Source organism: Scomber scombrus, chromosome 9 (assembly GCF_963691925.1).
Source record: "Scomber scombrus chromosome 9, fScoSco1.1, whole genome shotgun sequence".
Taxonomy (NCBI): domain Eukaryota; kingdom Metazoa; phylum Chordata; class Actinopteri; order Scombriformes; family Scombridae; genus Scomber; species Scomber scombrus.
The window spans coordinates 15,624,664-15,649,902 of record NC_084978.1 but is presented as its reverse complement, the minus strand read 5'-3'; the positions used below and the strand labels follow the sequence as shown (position 1 = coordinate 15,649,902).

General features: G+C 38.2%; 1 protein-coding gene across 3 annotated transcripts in view; it reads left to right on the top strand.

Moving 5' to 3' along the window:
- pcdh11 (protocadherin 11) overlaps positions 1-25,239 on the top strand; it is a 114,426-nt gene that overhangs the window by 53,505 nt on the left and 35,682 nt on the right. Inside the window, exons 4-10 of one of the 3 annotated variants that reach the window (XM_062425462.1) lie at positions 5,308-5,358; positions 5,746-5,792; positions 6,705-6,711; positions 11,886-11,925; positions 12,430-12,444; positions 15,678-15,705; positions 17,306-17,541. In XM_062425462.1, the coding sequence (XP_062281446.1) occupies positions 5,308-5,358; positions 5,746-5,792; positions 6,705-6,711; positions 11,886-11,925; positions 12,430-12,444; positions 15,678-15,705; positions 17,306-17,541 (424 nt within the window). Of the gene's footprint in view, positions 1-5,307; positions 5,359-5,745; positions 5,793-6,443; positions 6,447-6,704; positions 6,712-11,885; positions 11,926-12,429; positions 12,445-15,677; positions 15,706-17,305; positions 17,542-25,239 lie in introns of all 3 variants that reach the window. The other 2 variants (XM_062425463.1, XM_062425464.1) reach the window with 2 other exon arrangements.

Below are 25,239 nucleotides of genomic sequence, written 5' to 3'. Positions count from 1 at the left end.
CTCCCTCCCGAATTGAGTGTCATCTTCCAATTTTGCAACAGTGTTTGTATTCAATGACACAAATTTAATGATCCTGAAATGCCTTGTATTACTTCAGACAGAAAGGAAATACAAAAAAAGAAAGAACAAATGGAATGAATGAAATAATAAGAGGAAATTGCACTTTGGAAATTATTACAAGCGTGTAAGCTCGCAAGGCAAGAACATGCTGCATTGCTCAGGATATTTTTCTCACCCTCTGCCTTTGCATATTTCACACTGGTGTAGTCTTTGGAGATGTAAGTCATACTGAGAGAATTTGACTCTGCATGCTAAAAAGGCATAAATATGGGAGGGAAAAAAACATAACCAGCAGATGACCTTATTACACTCAGTGTGTACCATGCAGTAGCAATATTGCCTTTATTTTTCACTATTACCACCCACCATTACGGTGAGTGGGAGGAATATCAATTTGACAAAGAGGGCCTCTGACTAAATGTTAAGGAGCCCCCCCTGTCATGTGAGACACATCCCTACTGTTCTGAGTGGGCAGATATGGCTGTGTTTTACTACTTATGGATATTCAATGGAAGAGCACAGAGCGAGTCTTCCTGTAATAAGGCATTTACCAATGCAGAGTAGCACTGTGCACTGTGAGAACATATGTTAATGCACTTGGCTGTGGCCAGAGAAACAGCAAGAGGTTTGGAAAAAAAATGCACATGGGACTGGCCCCCTGGAGTACACATTTGCCTTCTACAAAGATACTAATATGACTGCTGCTCAGTGGTGGAAGAGGAGGAAAAATTACCCTGGCAGTGAGGGGAAGTTTGTTTTGGTGATGGTGATGGACCCCAATAGGGTGAGGCAGGCTGGGGAAGAGAGACAGCTCTGTACTTGGTGGCTTTTGAATTACATCAATGGCACACTTTTAACTGACTGCACTGCCAGAAAAACTGACATCAACATATTTAAGGGGAGATATGCATGGAGCAAATGGGGATATGAATGTGAGCCTTGTCTCTGTACTGTATCAATGTTTTATCAAGGCTGTACCACTGCCTTTGCAAGAAGGGTTGGCTATGGTTTCTTCTCAATAGTTGACAGTTACTTGGTAACAAGTCAGCAGTTGAAGAAAAATATTTAACAAAATGTACTCGGTACATAGAAGTTACCATTAGTGAACAGGGTAGCGCAAGTGCCCTGACCAAGTATTTAATTTCACTGGCTTGTTGTGTATGTTTAGAAATCCTTAAAGGACAAGGCTTGCAATTTGCAATTTTTTTCTCATTGTCAACACGTCTCATGGGCAGAGCCAATCCAACAAAGAACTCATCCTACTTACAAGTTTTGTGTGTGTTTCCACAGCTTGATAGACTGTATTCCTCTGAGCTGCAAACCTCACTCCAAAACTAATAAAAACACATCAGTGAGTCACACTGCTGCACTGGGTGACATGTTCCTTTGTCCCTAAAGTTGTGGAAGTCGAGTGGTTATAGTAGCTTGTTAAGAAACGGTTTCAAAGAGTGTGTAGGAACACAATTCCATTTACAGAGCTTTGCTAGCTTGTTGTGCTACATATCCCAACCTCTTGACTTCATACTGCATAGAAATTTCTCAAAGAATTTCAATACAATGTCCAGACATATACCCACAAAGCAGATGATTACTGGTTTGTTGTGAACATTAATATATGTATTGCAAAACTGTGCTCCCTTAAAAAGAATTGAACGCATGACACCCCTGGTTTCTAGTGCATATAGAGAGTTTATGTAGACAAGGATTTGCTGTAACCGAAGACAGTAAGTAATCATCTTTCTAGGCTTTCACATTCATATGGATTACCTGAGAAAATATTCATGAACTTGGCATTGGTCTCACCGGAGATACTACAAGAAGTAGCGTCCCTTCCTGAATATTGAGTATGTTGACTGTAAATATTTTATTGGTAGCAGCAGTGGTCAAAGTAATTCTTGTGTTAAGGATACATCAAATGTTATTGTAATTAAGCAGCAACCTATACTTTTTCTTCCTGTAAATTCTGTCTCCTTCCTTAGCTCACATTCTTGAAAAGAAAAAAAAACCCGAAAACAAACATGTCTGTTGGCCAGTTTTACTATCTGCTCTTTTACTTTTATTGCCATAGCATTAGGAGAAGTAAATACATGAGCTTGCCTGGGTCACTTTGTTTACCTAAACAATCTTCAGCATTCATAGTTGCACTGTCCATGGTAGAGTTACATTACATTCAAAAATAAATATACTGCATAAGAAATACAACATTAACAGTATTAAAACCCTACTGTCAATTACACTATTTTTCACTTGACAGGATCATTCAACACTTACAATTTTACTGATGAGGTGTGAGAAATATAAAGAGGAATGTGTTGCTGATGCTAATATTGCAACAGTAGAAATCAGTCCAGCTATTGAAGTTTTTCAGTTATATTTAACTTGTAGATTTTTTTTCTGCAGATAATGTAACATTCTCAGAATTTAGTATTGTGATCCACTCCAAATAACAGTATTAATGACTGTTTGATTGACAATAGTTGTACAAACATTCCTTGCACACAAAAATAATGCAGTTATCTCTGATGAATTTGATTTCTTAATATAAAAATATATCTCATTCTAGTGCTCAGATCACATATAACTGCAACAGAATCCAGTATTATCGTTTTGAAGTGGCACCTGTCAACAATTTAGCAGAGAGAATACTATTATTCTTGGATACATTAATAAAGTATTATCACTTATCACTGTTATAACGACTGTTTGGATTGTTTAATATTTCACAAGCTTCTTTGTGAAATCCTTAAGCTTGTGGTGATATGTGAAAAATGGCATCCAATACCTTTTCAAACCAGATGAAATTAGCTGAATGAATCGGTTGTGTGTTTAAATTTTAGTCAGAAGCAAATCCCAGTTTTTCAGATCATTTCAAAAAATATTCTGAGAATCATTAATCAGTATCATCATTGTGTCTCAGGTTTGTCAGCAGATGACAATGATTTTGGCTCTTTGCTTCAAACACAAGCTTGTGATACAGTATCACAATCTATAGACAATGTCTCTGCCAGTCTCAATGAAGAAAAACTGTCAGACATTCCAAGAGGGAGGGAGGTAGATCAAACGGGTGAACAATTCACATTACAAGGAAATCTTGATAAACTGATGTTTTGACACATCAAGGGGCCTTCCCATTTTATTCTCCGCCATTTTTCCTATTTGACAGTGTACTTAGTGACCACTTTATTACATGCTCCTCCCCATCAATGCAGCTCACTCCTCCAGACATTGAGTCAAGAACATTGTGACTCACCATGTAGGCAGGCAGGACATGCAGACTGAGTTAAGAGGTTCACTTATACCCCTTTTCCACCAAAGCAATTCCAGTGCTGATGCTGGTTTCCAGTCGGTTCAACAGTGGACCAGCTGAGAACTAATTTGCTTTTCCACGGCTCAAGGTGGTTAGGTAGCCACGTCATTACATCACCATATACGTCAGTTACGTCACTGCTTTCCCATAAAGACTTGCGAAAACTTCGAAGCAACAATAATACAAAGAAGAAGAAGAAGCAACAACAACGATGGCAGACTATGCATTTGTACAGCTGTTGCTCCTGGCTCTACGAGGCTTCATGCGTAACTATAGATCGTTTTTACCAGTATACATTTTAGACCAATTATGTATTTTTTCTTGTGAGGACAAGCTGGTCTAATTTCATTCCAGTCAAATGCTACACCTTTGTTTTCACTGATTCTGTTGCAAGGTGTACTAATCAGGTACAGCAGTTGCTGTTGTGTGTTGGATTGGTGTGAAAATCTGTCTAGACCAGAAAATAAATTAATAAATAAATGGGCAAGACTTTATAAGCTTCACTAGGCACATGAACATTAAAACTAAATTAACTGAGGTGGAAAAATGTTCCTCGTTGAACAAATCCCTCTCTTTGTTGAAACATGCAGAAGATACCAATTTGATTTAAACTGCATGAATCCATGGATCCATTCTTCCTTGTATATCATAGAGTGATGATGATGTTAATGTGTTTTTTGTTGGTGCAATTAGGCCCATAAATATGAAGATATATTTAAAGCTCCATCATACACCATACAATAGGTTTCTTGAGTGCTTTTCAACCATAATGGTAGACTACTACGTACTTCCTAACCAGGAAGTAAGTTATTGTTGTAACTTATAGTATAGTAGTTGTCAATAGGGCATGGCAAATACTGTGTGCTGGGTTTTTTTCTGTCCTTTTGGTTTATCTTTGAGCCATTAGCAGCATCTAACTGGCAGCTATAGTATTCATTTGTTGACCACCGTATGAAGCATTATATAAAATAGCAAAATGAATCTGAGGTGCTGCACTTAATTCAGGAGTCATTTTTGGTGTCTTTTCTCCTGATTTCTCTTTGCACCAATGGATAAACAGGAAATTAGTTCTTTATAATCTTTATAATGTGACTGGCTTGTTAAGGTCTGGATATTGTTATGCCTCCATGTCATTGTATTGTTCATTGTGACAGCAAAAGCCGAAGCTATCACCAAACAAGAAAAGTCAAGGTACAGTTACATGGTGCATGCATTTGTGCCATGACAACAGGCATTGACACTGGAGAATGAGACAATGGCATATTCTCTCACACACATCCATATCAATAACCACAGTCGATCTTCTGTTTTACTCAAAAAACTTTGACTGCTACTGCGTGTTGTATGTCCCATGTTGCCCACACCAAAAAGGGAGCTTGAAATGTCACTGTAAACAGGAATAAGTTGACTGTAGTTTAAGTATTTATCTATGGTGTGATACTAGTTTCTGGCAAATGTCTGTGACTAGCAATAGCTACATAGCAGATCTAAATGTTTTTGTTTTTGTTTTCTTTTAGCTAACCTTAGTGGCACAAACGTTTAGTTGTTGTGTATCGTAACAGTAAAATATTGCTGTACATTTGTAAGACAAATACAAAGCAGAAAGAAGCAAGCATGCTAAAACATTAGCCAAGGTGAGCATAACTGGGGTAAGTGTGTTGATGGTTATAAGGGTCAAAGTGTGCATCTTTGCAATGTGATGTATATTGTAGCAAACAAAAAGGAGCTTGACTGAAAGTAGAAATAAGGCTTTTGTCTGCCAGTACCTGGTGTATTTAAATTTGCTCTTGCTTGTAAAGATACAGCAAACATTGTTGCTGACCAGGTGCAATCCTTCATATCGGCAGTGTACTCTTTTGTCAGATTGATTTTACAAGCACTATAATGTGTTATTGTCTCAAGAAGGTCCCAGGAAATGACTTCATCCATGATCTGCACAGTCTCCAAATCACAGACTAATAAAACACTTTTGGGATGAGGTGAAGAGGGATGTTCACAGCATTTGTGCCACTGAAAAACTGCAAAAACTCTCCTGTCAAATCAAAGTCCCTATGGAACATCTCCACCACCTTGTTGAATCAATGCCTCAAAAAATCCAGGCAGCTCTGAGGGTCGAAGAGGGCCCTGCACAGTATTACCAAGGTGTGCCTAATAAAATTGTCAATGAGTGTATTTACAATACTAGTAAAGGACTACACTTGAGTCAGAGACCTCCGGCTGAAATATTCCTTCCCTTCCTTGGCTTCTTAGCATAGACACCATGACATCCTGAATTTGCATAGTAGTAAAGATCAATGTAGCTCTTGGAGGCTGCTGTGACACTTATTCAAAACAGCTCCCCTTTTTTCCCAAGTGTAGTCTGGAGCAAAAGGGGTGAGCTGGCAGTGAGTGATGTGGGTAAAGAAAGCCAGACACTTCCTCAGCTGTAGTCAACCTCAAAGAGCATTTTGTCATGTATCTTCACTTGGTAAAGTACCTGCAACCCTCTTCACATCAGTACTGAATCAAGGTCTGTTTCACACTATTTGATGCTGTTTGATGTCAGTTGAGATGTGAAACAAGAGATGGAAGGGTAAAAAATCACATCTTCTCTTAAAGTGAAATAGCATTTTTTTTGTTGTTACCTTTTCTATCTTTATCTCATAACACATGAATGGTTTTTGGTAAGTGATAATTATTAAGTTAGATGTCACTGCATTATGAAGGATGTCCTTCAAGCCGCATCTGATTTCTAGGGACAGCTTGACAAAACTCACTTTGAATTTGGTTGAAAGCATGTCTAATTGAATTTTGATACGTAATTAAATCAAGCAATAAATCAGCCCAGATCCCACTGCAACCGACAATTCAACACTCCTGAGCACCACGAGCTAATTATGATGAAGTTATTATCTCAGCCAAAGGGAGTACTTCGAATGGCTCCTTCTGAATCATGTACAGTAGAATCTTTTCAACTAGAATGTACTCAACCTTGAGGAAAGGGCATCTCTCATATTAAGGATCTAGAGGATCCTATAAATGTCTCTTGCTCAGTTGGTAATGTATCCATGTTGAAACATTGCCCCACTTTTTAAAGCAGGTGATTACTTAAAACAGTCATAGCAGTGATAATGTTTTTTACTCACCTGTACACATAAACATGATGCACGAAGCCAAAAATGTTCTGATGATTGTAAGTCAGCAATTACAGCTAGTAGTAATTTCTGTCAATAATCCCTCAATTTGTAGGAAGTGACTATGTTGATTTAACATGGATTTAGAGCATCATCCTCATCATCTCGTTCCCAGTCTCATATGGTTAATCAATTACATCCCCTGCGATTAAAGTATGCTTTAGATGCCATGCACTGCACATGTAATCTCATGACATAAGGTATTAAATGAAGTCTAATTATAACTTTGCAGCTATGTGTCATATCATACTCGTTTAATACCTTCACTAAGAAGACAAATTGGTGTGTCAGTAATAAGGGATGCTGCATTTTGAATCAGCGTAATATAATATAATAATTTAGAAGTTAGTTATGTCTGTCACATGATTCTTGTAAATAAACATGCATAAATGAATAAAATGTGTTTTAATGATAAGCCTGCTTGAAGATGGGAACCTTTTACAGATACACAAAGTGAAAAAGGCATCATTCTCCAACTCCCCAGACAACTATAGTAGACCTAGCCGGTATGGTTTTCGTAAATGAATCCTCTGCAACAATTACTGGAGTAGCCTCCTTTTGCATAATTTGATGAGCAAAGAGAACATTGATGAACCTTTTTAATTATTATGCCGCTTGGGATTCTGACACGGGCACCATAGAGACGATGGGGGTCCAGCACCACGGCTGCTAGGGCACTTTTTTCCCTTTCTTTCTTTTCTTCTTTCTACCTCCCCTTTTTTAATTCACCCAATTTGTCGGTCCAAATGAAACAGCAAAAGGTTAGAGTGTGGAGTAATTAACAGCAGCTAGCCTAATGAAATCAGGAGGGGCTGGTGCTGGGAGGATCAATACCTCACTAAGAGTGAAGCAAGAGGGGGGACTGTCCAGGGAAACACACATATACAGACCACTTAATAATAATAAGCTGATGAAAAGGCAACATGTTGTCCACTTGTAAATCAAAATGGTTTCGAACACACTGTGACATTATTGCTGTCTTGTAATTGTGTTAAAGGAAAGTTGCTCCCTGTGCACACTCAAGAAGTGTACAGGATTTATACTACTCTGTGGTTTGCTGAGAGGGTTTCCCTTTATTGAATGTCAATAAGTACATCAATACTCTTTGGACAACTGAACACCAATGCGCAGGGAAATGGGGATTCTATTTATCTAAGGCTACACTTAAGTATATTGAAGACTTTATTAGTTCCTTTTGATGAGGGGGTGTTTTGTTTGCAACAGTTTTATCACACTGTCTAAGACATGCTGCGTTTGCCAGAAATATAAGGAATGTAAACTTGAACTCTGCTCACTGTTTCTTGGCTAACACATTTTTGTCCCTTGTGTGCTTGCGCATATGAGCAGATGGCACGCACATCCAAGTTTCCCTCTTTGAATATTTGTATTATGTGTGCATATGTCTGCATGTGTGTGGTTGTGACACAGCCACCTGACAAAGCTGTCATTTTCTTCCTATTGATGAATTCAGCCACATCCATCTCTTCCGTGGGGGATAACAACTTGATAGTAGGCCACATGCGTTTCTTCCACCCGCGCCATAGACTGTGGCACTGCCCTGACATTTCTGGAATACTGAGCAGTCCTGACAAGTCCTGCTTGACCACTATTTTCACATTCTTGATGCAGGGAGACTGGTTGAATTGAACAGCAGCGCACTATAGTGAGCCTCACCAATGAACTCTGAGTCAAAGACACCCAAGAAATGTGAAATACGCAAGGGTAAGCTTTGGCAGCTGGATATTGTGGCTATAGCGTATATTCTGTCTCTTTGCCTTGCTCTCTGCTTATCCCCACCTTCAAAGGTATTTACACTACGAAATAAACTGTTATGTGGGTGGCTGTAGAGACAGGAGCAGCAGATCTCATTAGTGTTAAACTATTAGGAGCATGAGAACCCCAGGGAGGAGGGGTTTAAGGCTTTCAATGTAGCTTGAAGTTATCACATCATACAGATTTTAAATCATTTTCACAAACTGCAACAAGGCTGATTGATGCACCATTTTGTTTTACTTTGAACTTATTGCTGTATTGAATTGAGCAAAGCTTTGCATTGCGGTATGTCCTTTTGCTGAATATTTGCAGATGTCAGCCAATTCCATTAGAACATATAAAAAGAAAGATTTTTAGGTCCTTGTGAAGCCAATAGATTATTTTGACACCAGCTGTAATAATTTTTGAAAATGGAAATCAGAAATATGAAGTTAACTCTTATTCCGTAGTAATTTCATGTAGACAAACATCTGCAGCATCAAGCTCCCAAAGTTCAGGAGAAAATCTCATCAAAGAAATTGAAATAACAAGACCTTGAAAATCTAGAGGTAGCCGTTGGATTGAATATGTTTTTAAAATGTCTGCCTCTGGAAACAGAGCTTGAAGAAATACGTGCTGGAGGTCATAGTTATGTGAGATTAGTTTAACATTTGACAGCATTGCTCAAAATAAATAGGTCTGCCATGTTTGCTGTTGTCACCTCATCATCTTTGACAAATACTCGTCTAGTCCACATATAGGAAGTGCTGCCTGTCAAGCTTTGCTGTTTGTTCTGTTTTTCATCTCACCTAGATGTCATAGTGTAGAAATGTTGTAGCTATATAGTGGTCCAAGTATAATGAAATGACTAAATGACACAAAAGACTACTAATATAATTAGACCCACCCACCGTGCTTAAGTTGGCAAGCCTTGCAATGTGATGCTTAGTAGGGTAATTTATGCTGTGAGACATATACAGCAATAAGCAAATAACTGTCCTGGTGTTCTAAGTTGAAACGACAATACATCTCGACTAATTTATAGTCATCTTTATACTCTAAATGTATAACAGGGATAGTTCATCAATCTCCTATGTACAAAAGGTGATGGAAAATTGTCTTTTTAATATCCCTGATATGCAAACGGTGGGCACATTGTCCCTTGCACAGTCCAGGATTTAGTTTCCACTGTATTATCATTACACCTGTCCCCTATACACACAGCTGGAATTCACTCTTACCTACCTTCTGTCTGTGCCGTTTGATTATTACCCAGTCCCTCTGCCTCTGTGCCACCCTGCCTTCCCATAGCTCAAACCCTCACTGGGGAAGTTGGATCTGTTGCAGCACTTCAGCCTGTCTCCAGCTCATACTGAAAGTCAATGCTGGAAACCTGTAGTCAGTATATGTCCACTTTACATGTTAAGACAATGTTAAATATAATCATTTTTATAGATTGTTTCAAAGTATTTCATGTAATATTACATGTATTGTACAGTATATTTCTTTCTTTCATACCTACTGTACATTTGATATTTATTCATTGTACAGCCACTGTGCCTCACAATTCACGATTCATTGGGATACAGAAACAGAGCACAATAAGGTCTGGTGTTTTTAATCAATTATTTATCCAATATTTTAATGATCAGAGTGCCTGGGGTGATCAAAGGCTCGGTTCGAGCTCCACTGCCTTTGCTCACTAAGACATCCCTCTGTACTTTGATGTGGTTCACCAACAAATGCACTTATCTTAAGCATAACTCTCTCCCAGGCTTGCATGTGGGTGCTTTGAAACTGCTAGTTTGAGAGGCGTACATGCAGCGAGAAGGTCACTGACCAATCCATACTGACGAGAAAAAAAAAGACTAACACACACATGGTCTCCAGCAATCACGTGTACAACTACTATTTTGAATGTCATCTAAATATTAGACAACCATAGGTCACCTTCTCAGATCCCTCGTGTACATTATCATATATTTAATTGGTTCTTATGGTCTCTAACTTGAAGTATGTGTCATGAGATGTTGAATAAAACATTACTTGGAGAAGAAACAACTGCCTGATGGCAGCCTCAAGTAAAATCCAGCTTTAAATGACCAGTCAGTGGATGCAAATGAGTAACTCCTCAAACAGACCTGACAAATGTGTTCTGATCTGCAAAGGAAAAAAAAAAAGAAAAGATAGATAGATAGATAGATAGATAGATAGATAGATAGATAGATAGATAGATAGATAGATAGATAGATAGATAGATAGATAGATAGATAGATAGATAGATAGATAGACCAATTTAGGACAAGGTTATACGTCTATTTAGACATAATCTGCATGTGTCTGCAATATGCAGATCAGTTAAGTAAGTATAAGTTTCATTTATTGGACTACCAAATGTGCAGGAGCCCTTTAACCAGCAGAGTTCACATGCGCACAAAAAATTCTGTCACAAAACATTTACTGAGCTGAACCTCACTCTTTATCGCTTTGTGTCATAATGTAGTCTCATCATCTTCATCTTTCTAAGTCCAGTCTTCATTGTGCTTGCATGTCTTGTGCATGTCTTGACCTAAATACTTCATACCAAAGAGCTTAACTAATGATTACCTGCATTACTGTCTAAAACGTGTCCGTCTTCAAATAAATGGTCAAACTCAAAGAAACTCTATCATTTACAAATGCTATACTCTTCACTGTTCCAGGCAGTTACTTGTAAGAAGTTTGGAAAATGTACTTTTTGATTTCGTTTAGTTGTCCACCATAAAGCTCCATTTTGTTTTTGATGAATAGCTTAAGGTGCACTGCTCTATTGCTCAGTCACTAACAGAATCCCTTGGTGAACAATTATGGTGGGCTAATCTTTTGACATGAACTTGTTTCCTGTTCATTGTTTTACCGTTCCACCCCAGCAGTCCTCTCTGATTCTCCCCTGTCGAAGTGGCTCCTCACTGCCAGATTTCTTCTATTTTCTTTGCAAATCAAGTCATGTACTCAGATTATTATACACAGTACAAAGAAAACAAAATTGGCGATTAAAAATTAAATACTCTTATCTCTCTGTGAGATATCTCAGTCCCCAGAGAGAGGATGCTAGTATTTTGCAGGCTTGCGGGTGTCTTTTGTTCCCAATTTAGAAGCTTGTCGCTGTGTATTGTTAATTTTTGATGCTTCATTTGATATTCTGTTCACTTTCCTCCCTGACATGAAGAGAAAACATCTTTATCAAAGTGTCAGTTGTATAGCTTGTGTTGTCAGAATGTCAGGTTTGCCCTACTCTTTACATTTCTGGGGAGAGGGTGTGTACTCTGCAGACCAGTTTGTTGGTGTGCCAACTTAGCATAGAAATGTGCTGTGCAAACTCTGCATCTGAGTAAGAAATCAATATGTATCCTAAATCTCAACTCTGACTTAAAAAAGGCTTTAAAGCCTCAAATCTATTAGGTTGTCAATTGTGAACTCTGAGTGACTTCAAGAAGACTGGAAAGTTCCCAGTGCAGTTTCTTTTGTTAGCTCCAAATAGTCATGTTCATAGTAAATCCTCTGTAGAATTACATTCAGGCAGTGATGGAATGACTGTTCTTCTGTCCTTGCAGGAAGCCTGTCAACTTGGCAAGATAACCTCTGTGAATGTAAGTCATATATACTCTATTCTCTGCATGTGCTTTCTTGCATGTGCTCTTCTATAAGCATCACTAGAGGATGATATTGTGCTAGGTTGTTGGTTTATTACATCATTTTACACAAATTACAGCTGCTATAAATCTGTATGGCATCACATAATGTGTGTTGCTTGACATAATGAATATTGTTGTTACATAAAACCTAAAAAAGCCAGTTTGTTTATGACATTTTAACTTTCTTTGAAAAGCTCTGTGGTTTGATTATATTGTAGCGTCTGACTGTCTTTATTTATTTTAAAGGAGCAGTTCCCCATAGTGCTATTTATCCATCTTAATCGTTTTCGTGTCAGTAGCCACATTTTAGAAACATCAGCTGTAGAGTTGTCTGCCTTCTCTCAAATACAATGGAACTGGATGGCATGTAGCTTGTGGTGCTCCAAAAAAGCTACATTTGAAAAACTCACCAACATTGTCTATTTCTAGAAATCATGATCAGGTTACTGAAGATAATCCACAGACCTTGTTGTGAGTAGTTTCATGTACAGTAGGAATGATTTCCTTCTACCAAACTACACCTGCCAATAATGCATGGAAGATGCACACTTCTTTCTGTGTGGTGAGATGGTTGATGTTGGGTCATGATTTCTTAAAAGAGACAGTGCTTTAGATTTTTAAAATTTCTTTTTTTTCCTTCTTTTGACGCTTTGAGCACAACAAGCTGAGTGCCTTTCAGTTATATTGTATTTGAGAGAAGCAGACATCTCTATGGCATAAATCTCCAAAACTCAGAAACTCAAACTTATAAACTCAAACTGGATATGTATTTTTGATTTTAGGGTGAACTATCCTGAGGTCAGTGAGTTTTAGCGTTTGGAAGAGCATTGTAATATTTCTAACTTTTTATTTATTTATGTGGATTTATAATAAATCTAGTAGATATACAGTACTGTGCAAAACTCTTAGGCCACGGCCATCATACAAACAGAAAATACAGAAATCTGGCTCTCTTAAACCTAAATGAAATGAAGCCTCAATTCATAATAATATTTAATAATTCATGTTAAATGTTGTGTACATATTTCCTGTATTTTCTGTTTGTATGATGGCCGTGGCCTAAAACTTTTGCACAGTACTGTATGTTGCTTGTTTATATTGGTAACATCTAATTACATATTAATACAGTTTGTTTTTATGCTCAAAATGTTTGATGACATTTCAGTGTGAAACACTGTCCTGTACGATGATGAAGTTCATGTTCCACAGAGAAGATCATCATAGTGGATGACTCAGATGAAACTGATTTCACATTTTTTGATTTGTCAGAAATCACCCAGTAATCAACCCACTTGCTAGACTCCCCTCCTTCTTGGATGTTCCTGCTAACTCACCATTTCACACACAGTAACATATTACCTCAGATAAATATGCTGTGGAAAAGCATGTACAAAAAGAAAGGAGATATCCACAAAGTTAAACTGCAAAAACATTTCTTGTGGATGTTTCACGATCTTGACATCAATCAGAACTGGGACATGTGGGACAGCATTTTTGAATAAATACCTTTTTTTTCTCCTTCCACATAAGACATGTGCAACATGACAAATCACCATCTTCTCTGAACAGATTTATGCAGGTCTAGGTGTGCCCGCGAGCTGATCCTTATCTGAAATGGCAGAGGCAGTCTCCCCTGATTCACTCCTAAGTGGTCCCTGTTTATCACTCAAAGGGAGGTGGTTGTCAGCCAAGTCTTTCTCTGTGCAGTACTGACTTCCTTGCTATTTCCAGAGAGTGGTTGTTAAAAAAAAAAAAAAAGTATATATATATAATAGTAAGAAAAACACAAAAAGCTGTGGCCTACCAAAGGACAAGGTCGCAGCCACTTGGCCTCCACTCCTTTATATATAAATATATCGGACTTCTAATCCGGTAACCCATGAATCCAGCCCCATCTGCCTATTGTCTGGGTGGTTACCAGAGGGAGGGTTTTAGATTGGCTGGCTTGTTATATGGTAGAACTTGGCATGCGTCTCTCTTGTTCATTTTATCTCTGTGTACATACTTCTCAAGGCAGTGTTTTATCTGGCTGAACAGGCTTTGTTTGGTCTTGATATCTCTTACCGCAGCTTGTCTTTGCTTTATGGATTTCTGGCAGCTTCTTTAAATAAGTGATAATGCTTAGCAAAACACTCACCTTGACTCCTTGGTTCAGTGTTTGTTTTTGTTTGAAATGTTTGTCTTTTAGCATTAATGTTTTATTCACAAGTCATTATCACTGAGAGTAAAACTTTTATTTATTTAAGACCTATTAATGGCATTTAATTGTAATTAATATTGTGGATCCAAATAACTTAGCACTGAGTGCATTGTGAAATTAAATTAGGCATTTTTTTAAACATCTGGCACCAACTTGAATGGGCTTGAAGAAACAGTGTTCTAAAAATGAAGACACTCCCTTATGCAAAATGATTATGTCCTAATTGCCACGGACAGCTGTTTGTTCTAATAGATTCTGGATGCCATTGTTGGAGCAAGTTTCCAATAATTAGAATCATGTGGAGAGGAAGCGTGCTTTTTGTAGCGCTGCCAACCTTTGGTAAGTGGGCTCTTTCTTTTGCTGGAACCTGGACTTTGCTGTTGCGTGCATCCTCCAGTAATTTGAGAAACAGCTGCCAAAGCTGTTTGAGAACAAGTAGATATTTAGACTACTTGAAAGCGTGGGCAAACATGGCACACAGAACTATACGATTTTGCCAACAAGGTATTCGTCTCCTTTCCGTCTTAGAAAATGAATAAATCCCTGAGAGGAGCGAGAATTAAAACAACACTCTCTACAGAACTTTGAAAACATACCCCATCGCAGAACATGTCACACGTCACATCCAGTAAAAACAAGATTAATTCAAGCAGTCCTGCCTCATTTATTTTCATGTGCTTCAGAAATCAGCGCAGTGTGTGTGCACAGATAACTCTTTTCTGTCTTATTTCCCAAATAGAAATAACAACAATGAAAAGCTTTTGTTTTCAAATTGGTATCTTACACAAGAGTTGAAGGTTGTGCTTTTCTGTTTGTTTCTTTGACCGCGTGCCCTTTTTTTCTCTTTTGCTCTCTCGCCTTATTTCTTATCTGTCTTTTCCTTACTAGCAAACACATATACACATGCTCTCAGTGATTTGTGGCCTCAGGATCTAGTAAAGTAAATAGAATATTTAGCTAGCCATTTCAACATCACAGCATTGAAACCAACTCAGTTGTGCTTTCAGGGTGCTAATTGTGTGGATTTAGGTTAGTCAACCCTCTCTGATAGTTTTTAAATGAAGCTTTTTGTGCACTTCGTTTTTTGGCAGTTCGTCCTTCATTAGTGCCATGCTTTATTTCCCTCTCCCTCTCTTTACTCTATTTGCCTAGCCTTATTTAGTCTTATCAAAGAACAATAAGTGCTTTATCTATGCACCATAGTGTCTAAAGGAAAAATATGTTTGCTCAGAGACATCACCTCCCCCTGAGCTTAAAGGAGCATGTGTTAATGATGTTTTTAATTCAGGACTTGCATATTGCTTTTGTTGCTATAGTGATGAAGAAATCAAGATAGTCATTTGCTCTCCAGTTGTATGTGTTCATGAAAAAAAAATCTCTTATTAGTTTGAATAATGGGATGAATAAAATTCACTGCAATAACCGAAGCTGAGGGCGTAATTATATTTTATGTGTTTTATGCCCCTATACAGTGCAATGCAGTATGATGTTAATCAGGGAATCACGTGAAGACATGAAGAATTCAGGCAGCAGTATACAGTATATCACTGTGACAGTGCTCAGTTTTACCAGTATTACATCAAAGCCATGCAAGTCTGATCTCCTCACTCCTCATTTTTATCTCTGTCAAACTCCAAGCAAAAGCTATAAAACACAGAAAGTAAAAATGAAATCAGTGGTGTCTCAAATTATATGGTGTACCTCACAATATGAACAACTGTTACAATTATTTGTTTTTTTGGAGGAACTGCTAGCATGTTTGCAGACCACGCTTCATGCAGAATGAGTTTTCTTTTTTGGCTCAAAAGAAAGGTCGCAACATGAACTTATGTAAACCTCCAGAGAAATCAAAGCGGCCTGCACCTTTCAGAAGAAAATGCCCACACTCCTGTGATCCCCAAGACTTTACAAATCAAAGTCTCAGCCTCCACACACATTTCCACTTCTTTTGTGTTTAAATTGGGTGAGAGGGAAAAGTAGGACATAGTTCAACCTGCTAATACACATCCCATCTATTATCAGGACGGGAGGCCTCAATTATAAATCTTATAGTCAGTTTATTATCCGAAAAGTAATTCACTAGACTCAACAGAACAGAAATTATTTTTGGGTTATGAGGTCACTGTTTCAATTAGTTCATCCGTTTACAGGGTGCAATTTTGGTATATTTTCCAGCTAAAGGTAAGATTATGGATGCAGTGCTGGGCATGTAACAACAACACTTGAGACAATTAGGCAAGGATTTCCCTTGTAAATGCTGTCTCACAGTACTCATTGACCCATAAACAGCATTGTTGTTACCACTCTTGATGATATTAATAATCTGTTTGTCCGTGGCACAGTGCCAAGACTTTCTAGCAGCAGAGATAAACTTATAAACACTTGCATATATGTATATATAAGTGTATATATGTGTGTGTGTGTGTGTGTGTGTGTGTGTGTGTGTGTGTGTGTGTGTGTGTGTGCGTGCGTGTGTGTGTGTGTGTGTGTGTGTGTGTGTGTGTGTGTGTGTGTGTGTGTGTGTGTGTGTATCATTAAAAAAAAAAAGTGCATGCATCCTTGTAATGCCAGACTTTTGAAAAACATTTTCTGGTGTTTTGATAAAGAAAATGACAGTGTAGCAATATCTTAGGGCAAGGGTCAGACTTACGTAAAGATTACATGAGTCCAAGTACTCACTAACGATGTTCAAGGTTAAGTCACCCAAATAAATGACTCACTTACCTGTAGTGATGTAGCTTCAAAGACAGTGTCAGTATTGTGTGCCCAGGTTTTGAGACATCCAGATTTCTGCTGTCCCATCAATACAATGAAGGAGATGGTGGTGGATAAAAGAATTCTGATTGTGTTGCTGAAAGCTTTGAAAAATTACATTTTAAATGTAACCGTGTCTCAACAGAAAGAATGTCCTTGTTACTCAAGACACTGTCTCCTCTCACTTTTCACACTTTTTTACTCTGAAAAATAGTCCATATAAATCTGTGGTATTGATTATAGTAATTGAGACACAGTTTATGTCTTTTTTTATTGATGTGAGCACCAGACATTTCTGAATTTCTGCCTTTTTAAGCCTCAGGTCCAGTACATTGATCTTTATTTACTTGTCATTTGATGCTTTTTTTTTTTTTAATAATAGCAGTGTTTCTAATTTATACATATTTGTTGATGTATTCCAGACCCAGCGCCGTGTGACGTTCCATCTTCCAGACGGTTCCCAGGAGAGCTGCAGTGACAGCGGGCTAGGAGACCCGGAGCCTAGCAGCACGGCCAGCACCACCCAGCCTCTTCCCCTCAGCTTCCCCCAGGAGGAGTTCTATGAGCAAACATCACCTAACAGCCGCACTGAGGGGGATGGAAACTCAGACCCTGAATCCAGTGAGTACTGATTTTTATTTTTGTAAGATTATTTGGGCTTGTTGCTGTTATTTTCATAGTAGGTGGCAGAGAGGCCGACAGGAAACACGGAGAGACGGTACCTATACCACCAGTATAGGTCCCCTGCCGTAATCGAACCAGGGACGCTGCCATTATGTGGCATGTGCGGTAACCACTCAGCTACCAAGGCGCTCCGGGTACTGAATTTTACTATTTTTTTGTGATCTTTGAAGATGACTCAACATCATTTATAAAAAATGAGCTAGTTACACATACTAGCTTGTTTTATATATACTATTTTAGTGAGATCACTCTTTACCCAAGTAGCCATGAAAGAGGGTTGAGTCCTTGTGCTGTGCTGTCAGCTTTTCTGTAAATCCTGTAAAACAAAAACAATTTTCAGTAGTATTGGAAATGCAAATAAACTGGGTTTAAACTGAATTTTGATTAAAACAAGCAGTGAATTTGTTTTCACAGGAGTGCAGTATTAGATTAAGGGTATAACTTTCAAAATGGTGCATTTATTATTGGCAATTAATTCATAAGTCAGAATTTTGTAAATGTTACCCAGTGCTAAGCTGTACAATGTAAGGGGAATTATAACTCTGAAGTTGGAACTCTGTTGCTGAATTTAATCAGATGATTCATAAGACAGCTGTCACTGCATGGCTTACTGCCCACTGATGTTCTCCATAAAAAGGTCCACTGAACGCAGGGATGCGCAATTCCTTCCTCATACATATACAACAGAATGTTTTTTAAAAACATTGCTCAAATAACTGGCTGAAGGGAATAAAGAAGAGTGCTCAGGACACACCACAGAGAATCCAGAGCTTTTCCACCAGGGGTAGTGTGGATCCAAAGCCTGTGCACCAGCAGCATGCCAAAGATACTGCTGAAATGATTTTGCTCCAACCTGACCAAGGCTGAGTCCCTTACCAATGTGTCCTTGTTACATACATATCAAACATGCACACACTTCAAACTAGATATTCTAGTCCTGGTGAATCAGATTTTATTTTCTGGAGGTAACCCTGCATTATATATTGCACACTGGATTGAGGCAGAGATCGGTGAAGACCTTCACTCTTCTTATGGCCCGAATGAATCAATGGCTGTGGTTTAACCATTGCCCAGAGTTACCTGTCAAATACCTTTTTTTTGCAGAGAAAATCTACGGGACAGGTATAAATAGATTGTTTTGCATATATCTACATGTAGCGTAGCCATTGTCTCATAGCTGTAAGTGAGACAACAGTCCTTGGTGCATCTGCCTCCCCAGCAGCTGCACTGACAAGTCCGGGGCTGGGTGTCAGTATGAATGTGATTGTGAATATATTTGTTAGACATTAGACAAGATGGGTGACATCTTGCCAATGGTTTCCTATTCATTTACATGCAAAGGTCTGTCCCATTTGGGATTTTTCTATTTTTGATAAGGGAATGTTGCAAGTTATTGCAAGAAATCATATTGTTTTTTCTCATATCCCCTCATACACGCACATCTGTAAACTAGGCATGTTCATAATCGCACACATAAACGCATAGATCTAATGATCAAATCTCTCCTTCCCAGCTGCTCTCTTTAATATATTCACCATGGTGGCAGCAGGGATTCATGTATGTGATTTATTTATATAGAGGCAATAACTCATTATCTCATTAATATTCAGTGACATAAACATCTCACACTTTAGAAACTTACTCAAATACTGCACTTATTACCCACTGTGGGGTAATATTTGTTGAAGTGAATTAGTTTTAGATAGAAGACCAGGCTGATGTTGTAAATGCATGTGTACTTTTATAAATTGCTGCATTAAAAATCACAGCAGAGGGAGTGTGTTAACAGAATAACTGAAAGTGTAATAGCAGAGTCTAATATTAGTAGGTGCATATTAGAAAAGTAATTTTAGTTATTTGACCAAAAAGCCCCTTTTTAATGCTACTGTAACCTTATCACACCACATGTTATTAAAGTCAGCCTAATTCAAACTGATTTTACTGTTTAAAAAGGGGTTAGAACAGACAGAACAGGATTATGTTTGGGTTGTGCAAATATCATACAGTATAAGAAGTGATTTGATTAATTGTATGTACATATATATAATTCATTATGGAATTGATGTAGATATATATACCCTCCAAGAACCCAATATGTTATATTTATATAATTTTGATAAATATGTCTTTGAAAAGCCACATTTTCTCACCTAAAATCAAGGGAGTTATTTCATTTGCTGCTGATTTAGCACACACTCGCACACACTCACAGCTCATTTGAAGGCAGAGTGAAAGTTGACTGACTCATCTGGCTCCATTTTCTCCTTCCGGAAGTTTAAAGATAAACTTTGACTCTGTACTACTCAGTTCAAAAAGAGGGATGGATCCTCTGCATGTTGACCGTCTCAGAGATGAGTGCGCTGGTGACAGAGGGGGGCCTTAGATGGATTAGATATGGTTTTATCAATGAGCACCAGGCTGGCATGGCGGTGGCAATCTCTTATCATGTCGTCTCAATTTGTAGAGCAGAAAGAACAAGGAAAAGTGGAAAGAGGGGAAAGGAGATGGAATGACTCCAAGTGAAGAGGGAGAAATAGAGCTGAGAGATTGAAAGACTCAAGCGACAGTAAAGCCAGAGACTTTCGGGAGTCAAAAACGGTATTGTTTCGTGGAATGGTGCTTCAGCTCGAACCTGAATGTCAACTTGCACTGAGTAATTGTCTGTGCCAAAGGCAAGCCATGCGGCCTTCTTATGACAATGAATTTCTCAACTCTTTAAACCTGCATCTTTATTAGACCACCCACTCTTGAAATAAAGTTCATATGACATTTTATGTTTTTTATTATTTATGAGTTAGGCGGCTGTTCATTTTATGGGCTCTTGCTTCCCCCTCCAGGCTTACTTCACCATTCTGCTATCATTCTTGTGCTGTCGCCTCTTTTGTCACACATTGTTCCAAAGGTTTTGATATTTCCGCCTCTGTCTCGACAAATAGATAAAAGCTGAAAATTAACATCATTAGCATGTGTGCTTTTAGGTCCAACCCCCATACATCTGACAGCTGGCTTTTACAGAACTACACATCCAGAACAATTAGGGGTGATGAATCGTACCTGTCCCTTTTGGCCAAATTGTAACACTTCATCAAAACATCAAAAACAAGAATATGTAATGATATGCGATGCATCTTGAATAAGAAGGATGTACACTGTTGTTTCAGCTGAAATTCTTTCATGTACTGACTCAGTGCTGTGGCATCCGCTGTTTTCAGTAAATCATTTTAAGGAGGTTACATTTCTAGACATCAAAAGTGACTGACTTTTCCTGGAATCACTAAAAGTACTGTTGTTTCACTGGAATACTAAAAGCGTCCAGTTGATTAAAATATTATTCTTGATCAGAAAACCTTATTCTTGTCTTTCAGAAGCAGAGCATTTTGCCTCTAGTTTGCGAGGCAGCTGGATTTGCGAGATCACTCGATCATGTGAAAATTTTTGTAACAATAAAAAACTTTTTTTGACTTCGCCTTATTGACGTTTACTTGCTGTTGATTTGGTCATTTTCCTTGATTTTTATGCTTGTACCATGTGTAAGAAGCTATGTTAAATGGTTTCTTTACTTGTCTATTTTAATTGTGTTTATTATGTATTATGTTGTGTATTATATGTATTATAATATATATTATAATATATGTTCTTTATTACGATATATTATGGAGAGTCTACACAGATTGTTGTATTTTGAAAACTGACCTGGTGCCCTATGCTTTTTCTGTGTCTAATTTCCTGCTCAGCTGAATCTTTTGTGTGCAGCTTGACGTCAGGTGGATTCAAGTCGTAAGCCCTGAGACAAAGTGCAGCAAAGTGGGAGCAAATCTCTGAATCTAAATCCTTCACATTTGTCAAACAATACACAATTTTGCTCTTTGGACAATTTGTAATATACTTATTTCTTTCTCCTGTTGTCGTAGTCGAGGGTTTAAAGGGCTTGTGCTTTTGCCCACTTACAAGCAGCACACTAAAGGCAGTTTTGAAGTAGTGCATTAGTCAGTGGCAGAAACATAAGAGAGCTGCACAGTATAGTGCCGTATCTTAATCTGTGGCATATGGCTTTCAAATGACCAGCTTACACCTTGTCTGTGTAAGATCTAAATCTGCTATTAAAATAAGCCAATCCTTTTTAAACACTGCAACTATAATAAGATTATAGTTTTAAACATGCTGCACAGTGTATTATAAAATCTACACTTTTTAGCAAAGGGATTTACTTCATCAAATAACAGATTTCAATCAATGTATTTTGTTTCATATATAAATTATTTTTCACTTTGTGCAGTTTTGTGTTTAAGGCTTTTAAAGCACAATATAAAATTCCTAATGCCAGCAGACAAATAATCTGATTAAAGGCTTGCTGAGTTCATACTTTGTCGAGGTACCATGCTCAACTCTTTGATTTCTGCAGGTCTGAAATTTTCATAATAGCTCTCAAAGTTTCCAGTTGACTGATTTACAGTTACCCTTTTTCTTGTCTGTAGAAAAGGCCACTTGACTTGATCGAGTGTGCCAAACACATTGGTACCACTGGCTTTTGTAATACTTTTCAAACCTCCAACTCCACCCTGTAAGTAAGTCTAGCAGCCAATGCCAAGCTTGCCCTAAGATTGGAATTCAACTGTCTAGACACGATCTGCCCATGAATAAAGGGATTTCATGAAGTAATATATCAATATAAGTTGAAACACCAGAATTGTAGCGCCACATTTTGTCATTCATACAAATGCTTTAGCCCATCATTATGTGACGGCAATAACGCCATAGTGTTCAGTACAGTTAGCTGCATTAATTATTCATATGAGTCCAATCTCAGTTTCACTTTGAGGGTTCTCATATGCAATTAGAAGTAATGAATGTGCTTCTTAATTACATTCATTTGTGCAAATTTCCGTTCCCCATTGAATTTTTCTGTGGAAACATTGTGACACTGACCAATGGCATATCATTTGCAATGTGACTAAATCCATTCAGCATAGAACAATTAGCTGTAATTAGTGTTACAATGTCATCAGCGACCAGGGGGAAAGACTAAGCTAACATGCCAGGGAGAAGAGGACCCTTGTTCAGAGAGTTAAAAGTCCAACAAGATCGAGTAGCAAGATCCAGATAATTGGTTGACCACAGGTTAGAAAAATGATGTACTGCTGTAAGACTGTTGGGCTTTATTTTTTTCAACTTTTATTCGTGTAAAGTTGGCTGATCAGGCATTCTCTTTGATAGTGATGCCCTTCTCCACGTTTACACACTTAAGAGCTGCCAGTGCAACCTTTTACTTCTGCCAACGCGCCTCGTCATCTACTCCTGACAAATGAGCAGCTTCACTGAAGTAATTAAGAATGAGGTCCCCTGCTTAAGGGTATATTGCTGGTGTGATTGTTGAAAGATGGGAGGAAGCATTTCTCATTCATTTCACATCATGACCTTACATATTGTCATGTTATCAGAGATATTCTGGCTGCGGTGTGTATATTTAATTCATGCTGCACATAAAATGGTAATGCAGCATATTCCTTTTCTTGCAGTTATCCCACAATCTACAAGATAACGTCTTTCTTTTTCACATCATTTGCACCAGTTTGCTTCCCGCTATATATTCTCTTGCATATAAATAAATAAAAGCCTTTGTGCCTTCTGGCTCCCAGAACTTTTTACAGCTGCCCCAGTGGGCCTGCAACAGAGCTAAATGAAGTAACAGTGAGTATTAACCTACATAGATTGGACCATTCCTTTTAAGATGATTTTAGATTTTTTTTTCTTCTCTCTCCTTTTTTTGACCGCTGGGGGTCTAGAGCTGAGTCAGAAGGAGATTTAGATGGACTCATCTGTATCCTTCTCAACCGATTGGGATTTGGTGGAAGTGCTCAGTTCTCAGAGGTGAGGTGGAGGGGAACCCTTGTTTTATCTGGTTCAAATGCCACACCAGTTGTCTCAGAAAGAGAGACGAGCTATTGATTCGGAGGAGTCAACTCAGCTCGCAGAAATCTCTCTCCACCCTCCTTCAAACGACTGAAAAGTGTCATGTTAGAAACCTCCTTTTCCAGAGTATTAAGCCCCTTCTTTGTTGTCCTGCCAAAGTCTTCTGTGAAGTTGAGTTGGGGGATTTTTGGATCTCAACAGGACAAGGTGGAAAAGATATTTAAAGATTTTTGATAATCAGTGTGTTGCATGCACAGTTTTAATACCACTAGAAGTGCTTCATAATGCAAATACTGGCAAGCTGAATACACCATCACAGTGCTGAAGCTGAATTATAAGCTAATTGAAATAATTGACAAGTAGTGTTTAGAAACCATTTAATATTTTGCATATATATATGTACATATTGCAGTTAAACTACTTCTTAAATGACATATTTCTGTCATTAATATACCCTTTTAGTACTTTAAAGAGTTCTTTAGCCTTTAGTGTGCCTTTTAAGATGTGAATACTCAGAGGGCCTGATTTACTAAAGGTCTGCGTGTGTAAAAACAAGTGCAAACTTGACATCACCCGCAAAAAATGTGCAAGCTGATCTACTAACGCAGCGCACTGAGGTCTTACAACCGGCAAGATAATACGCGCTGTCCATTTAGTACGTTTGCCATAATGAACATGTAATATGGGGCGTTTCAAAGCCAGTGTGCAAAATACAGGGAGGAGAAAATGCAAATATGTTATTTAGCACACGCATTGTGATTTACCAAACCTGAAGATATTTTTTCTGACGCTAACGTTTATAAATAATACCTTTGAAGGGCAGGTATTAACCGGCTGTGCACTGCGCACAGATGACTTCTGTTACTGTGGAGAGGAGCAGACGGTGGCACAATGACAGAATACGCACAGGACGGATTTTTTCCAACCGTGTTAATATTTGTGGAGTGGAATATTTTTGGTTTTACTAACAGCATTGACTTTGTCACAAATACTCTCCCATATGTCGGTTTTTCTGGTAATATTTGTTTGTGTTATAACTCAATATATTTGTTAACATCTTCCACTAGAACCTGGTCACATTTCATTTTGCGCTTGCAGCTTTCTGCTCGTCTAAACTCTACATTAAGACACGCAAGACCATCATTTAAAACTGCTGTCTAGACCCTGTTGCACCTGTTTACATTTACGCAGTTATTCTTAGTAGATCACCCACAAAACGCACGCAAACGAAACATGCAATCTATTCCACTGTGCACGCAATTTAGTACCCACTATTTGGGATCTTAGTAAATCAGGCCCAGAGAGTTCAGGCAAATTTTTCAGGGAAAAACAAGAAAGTTGGCTAGAAACATCATGTTTGACTGTCCAAAAGTTGCTACTTCAAATCAACGCAGCAGCCCTGCGACTTTAGTTGGCTTTTCAAAGACCTGTACAATTAAAATACTCATTTCAAAGTTGTTAACATGTTCAGTAAGACTTGTGTCTGGTTTGGGAAGGAATCAATAGCTGCCAAGTTTGATCATGTCTCTGGACAATGTATTCTGAACTCGGCAGGGATAGAGAGAGACTTCAAACACGGATAGAGGCTCAAAGGCCCCAGCCAGCAATTCACTTTGTTCCATTTCACTGACTCTGTGATTTCTAAACTGGAATATGGGTCTGACTGCATATTAAAACTTTGAAATGTCAGATTCAAGAGAGGTGAGCAGTTTTGGTGCTTGATCC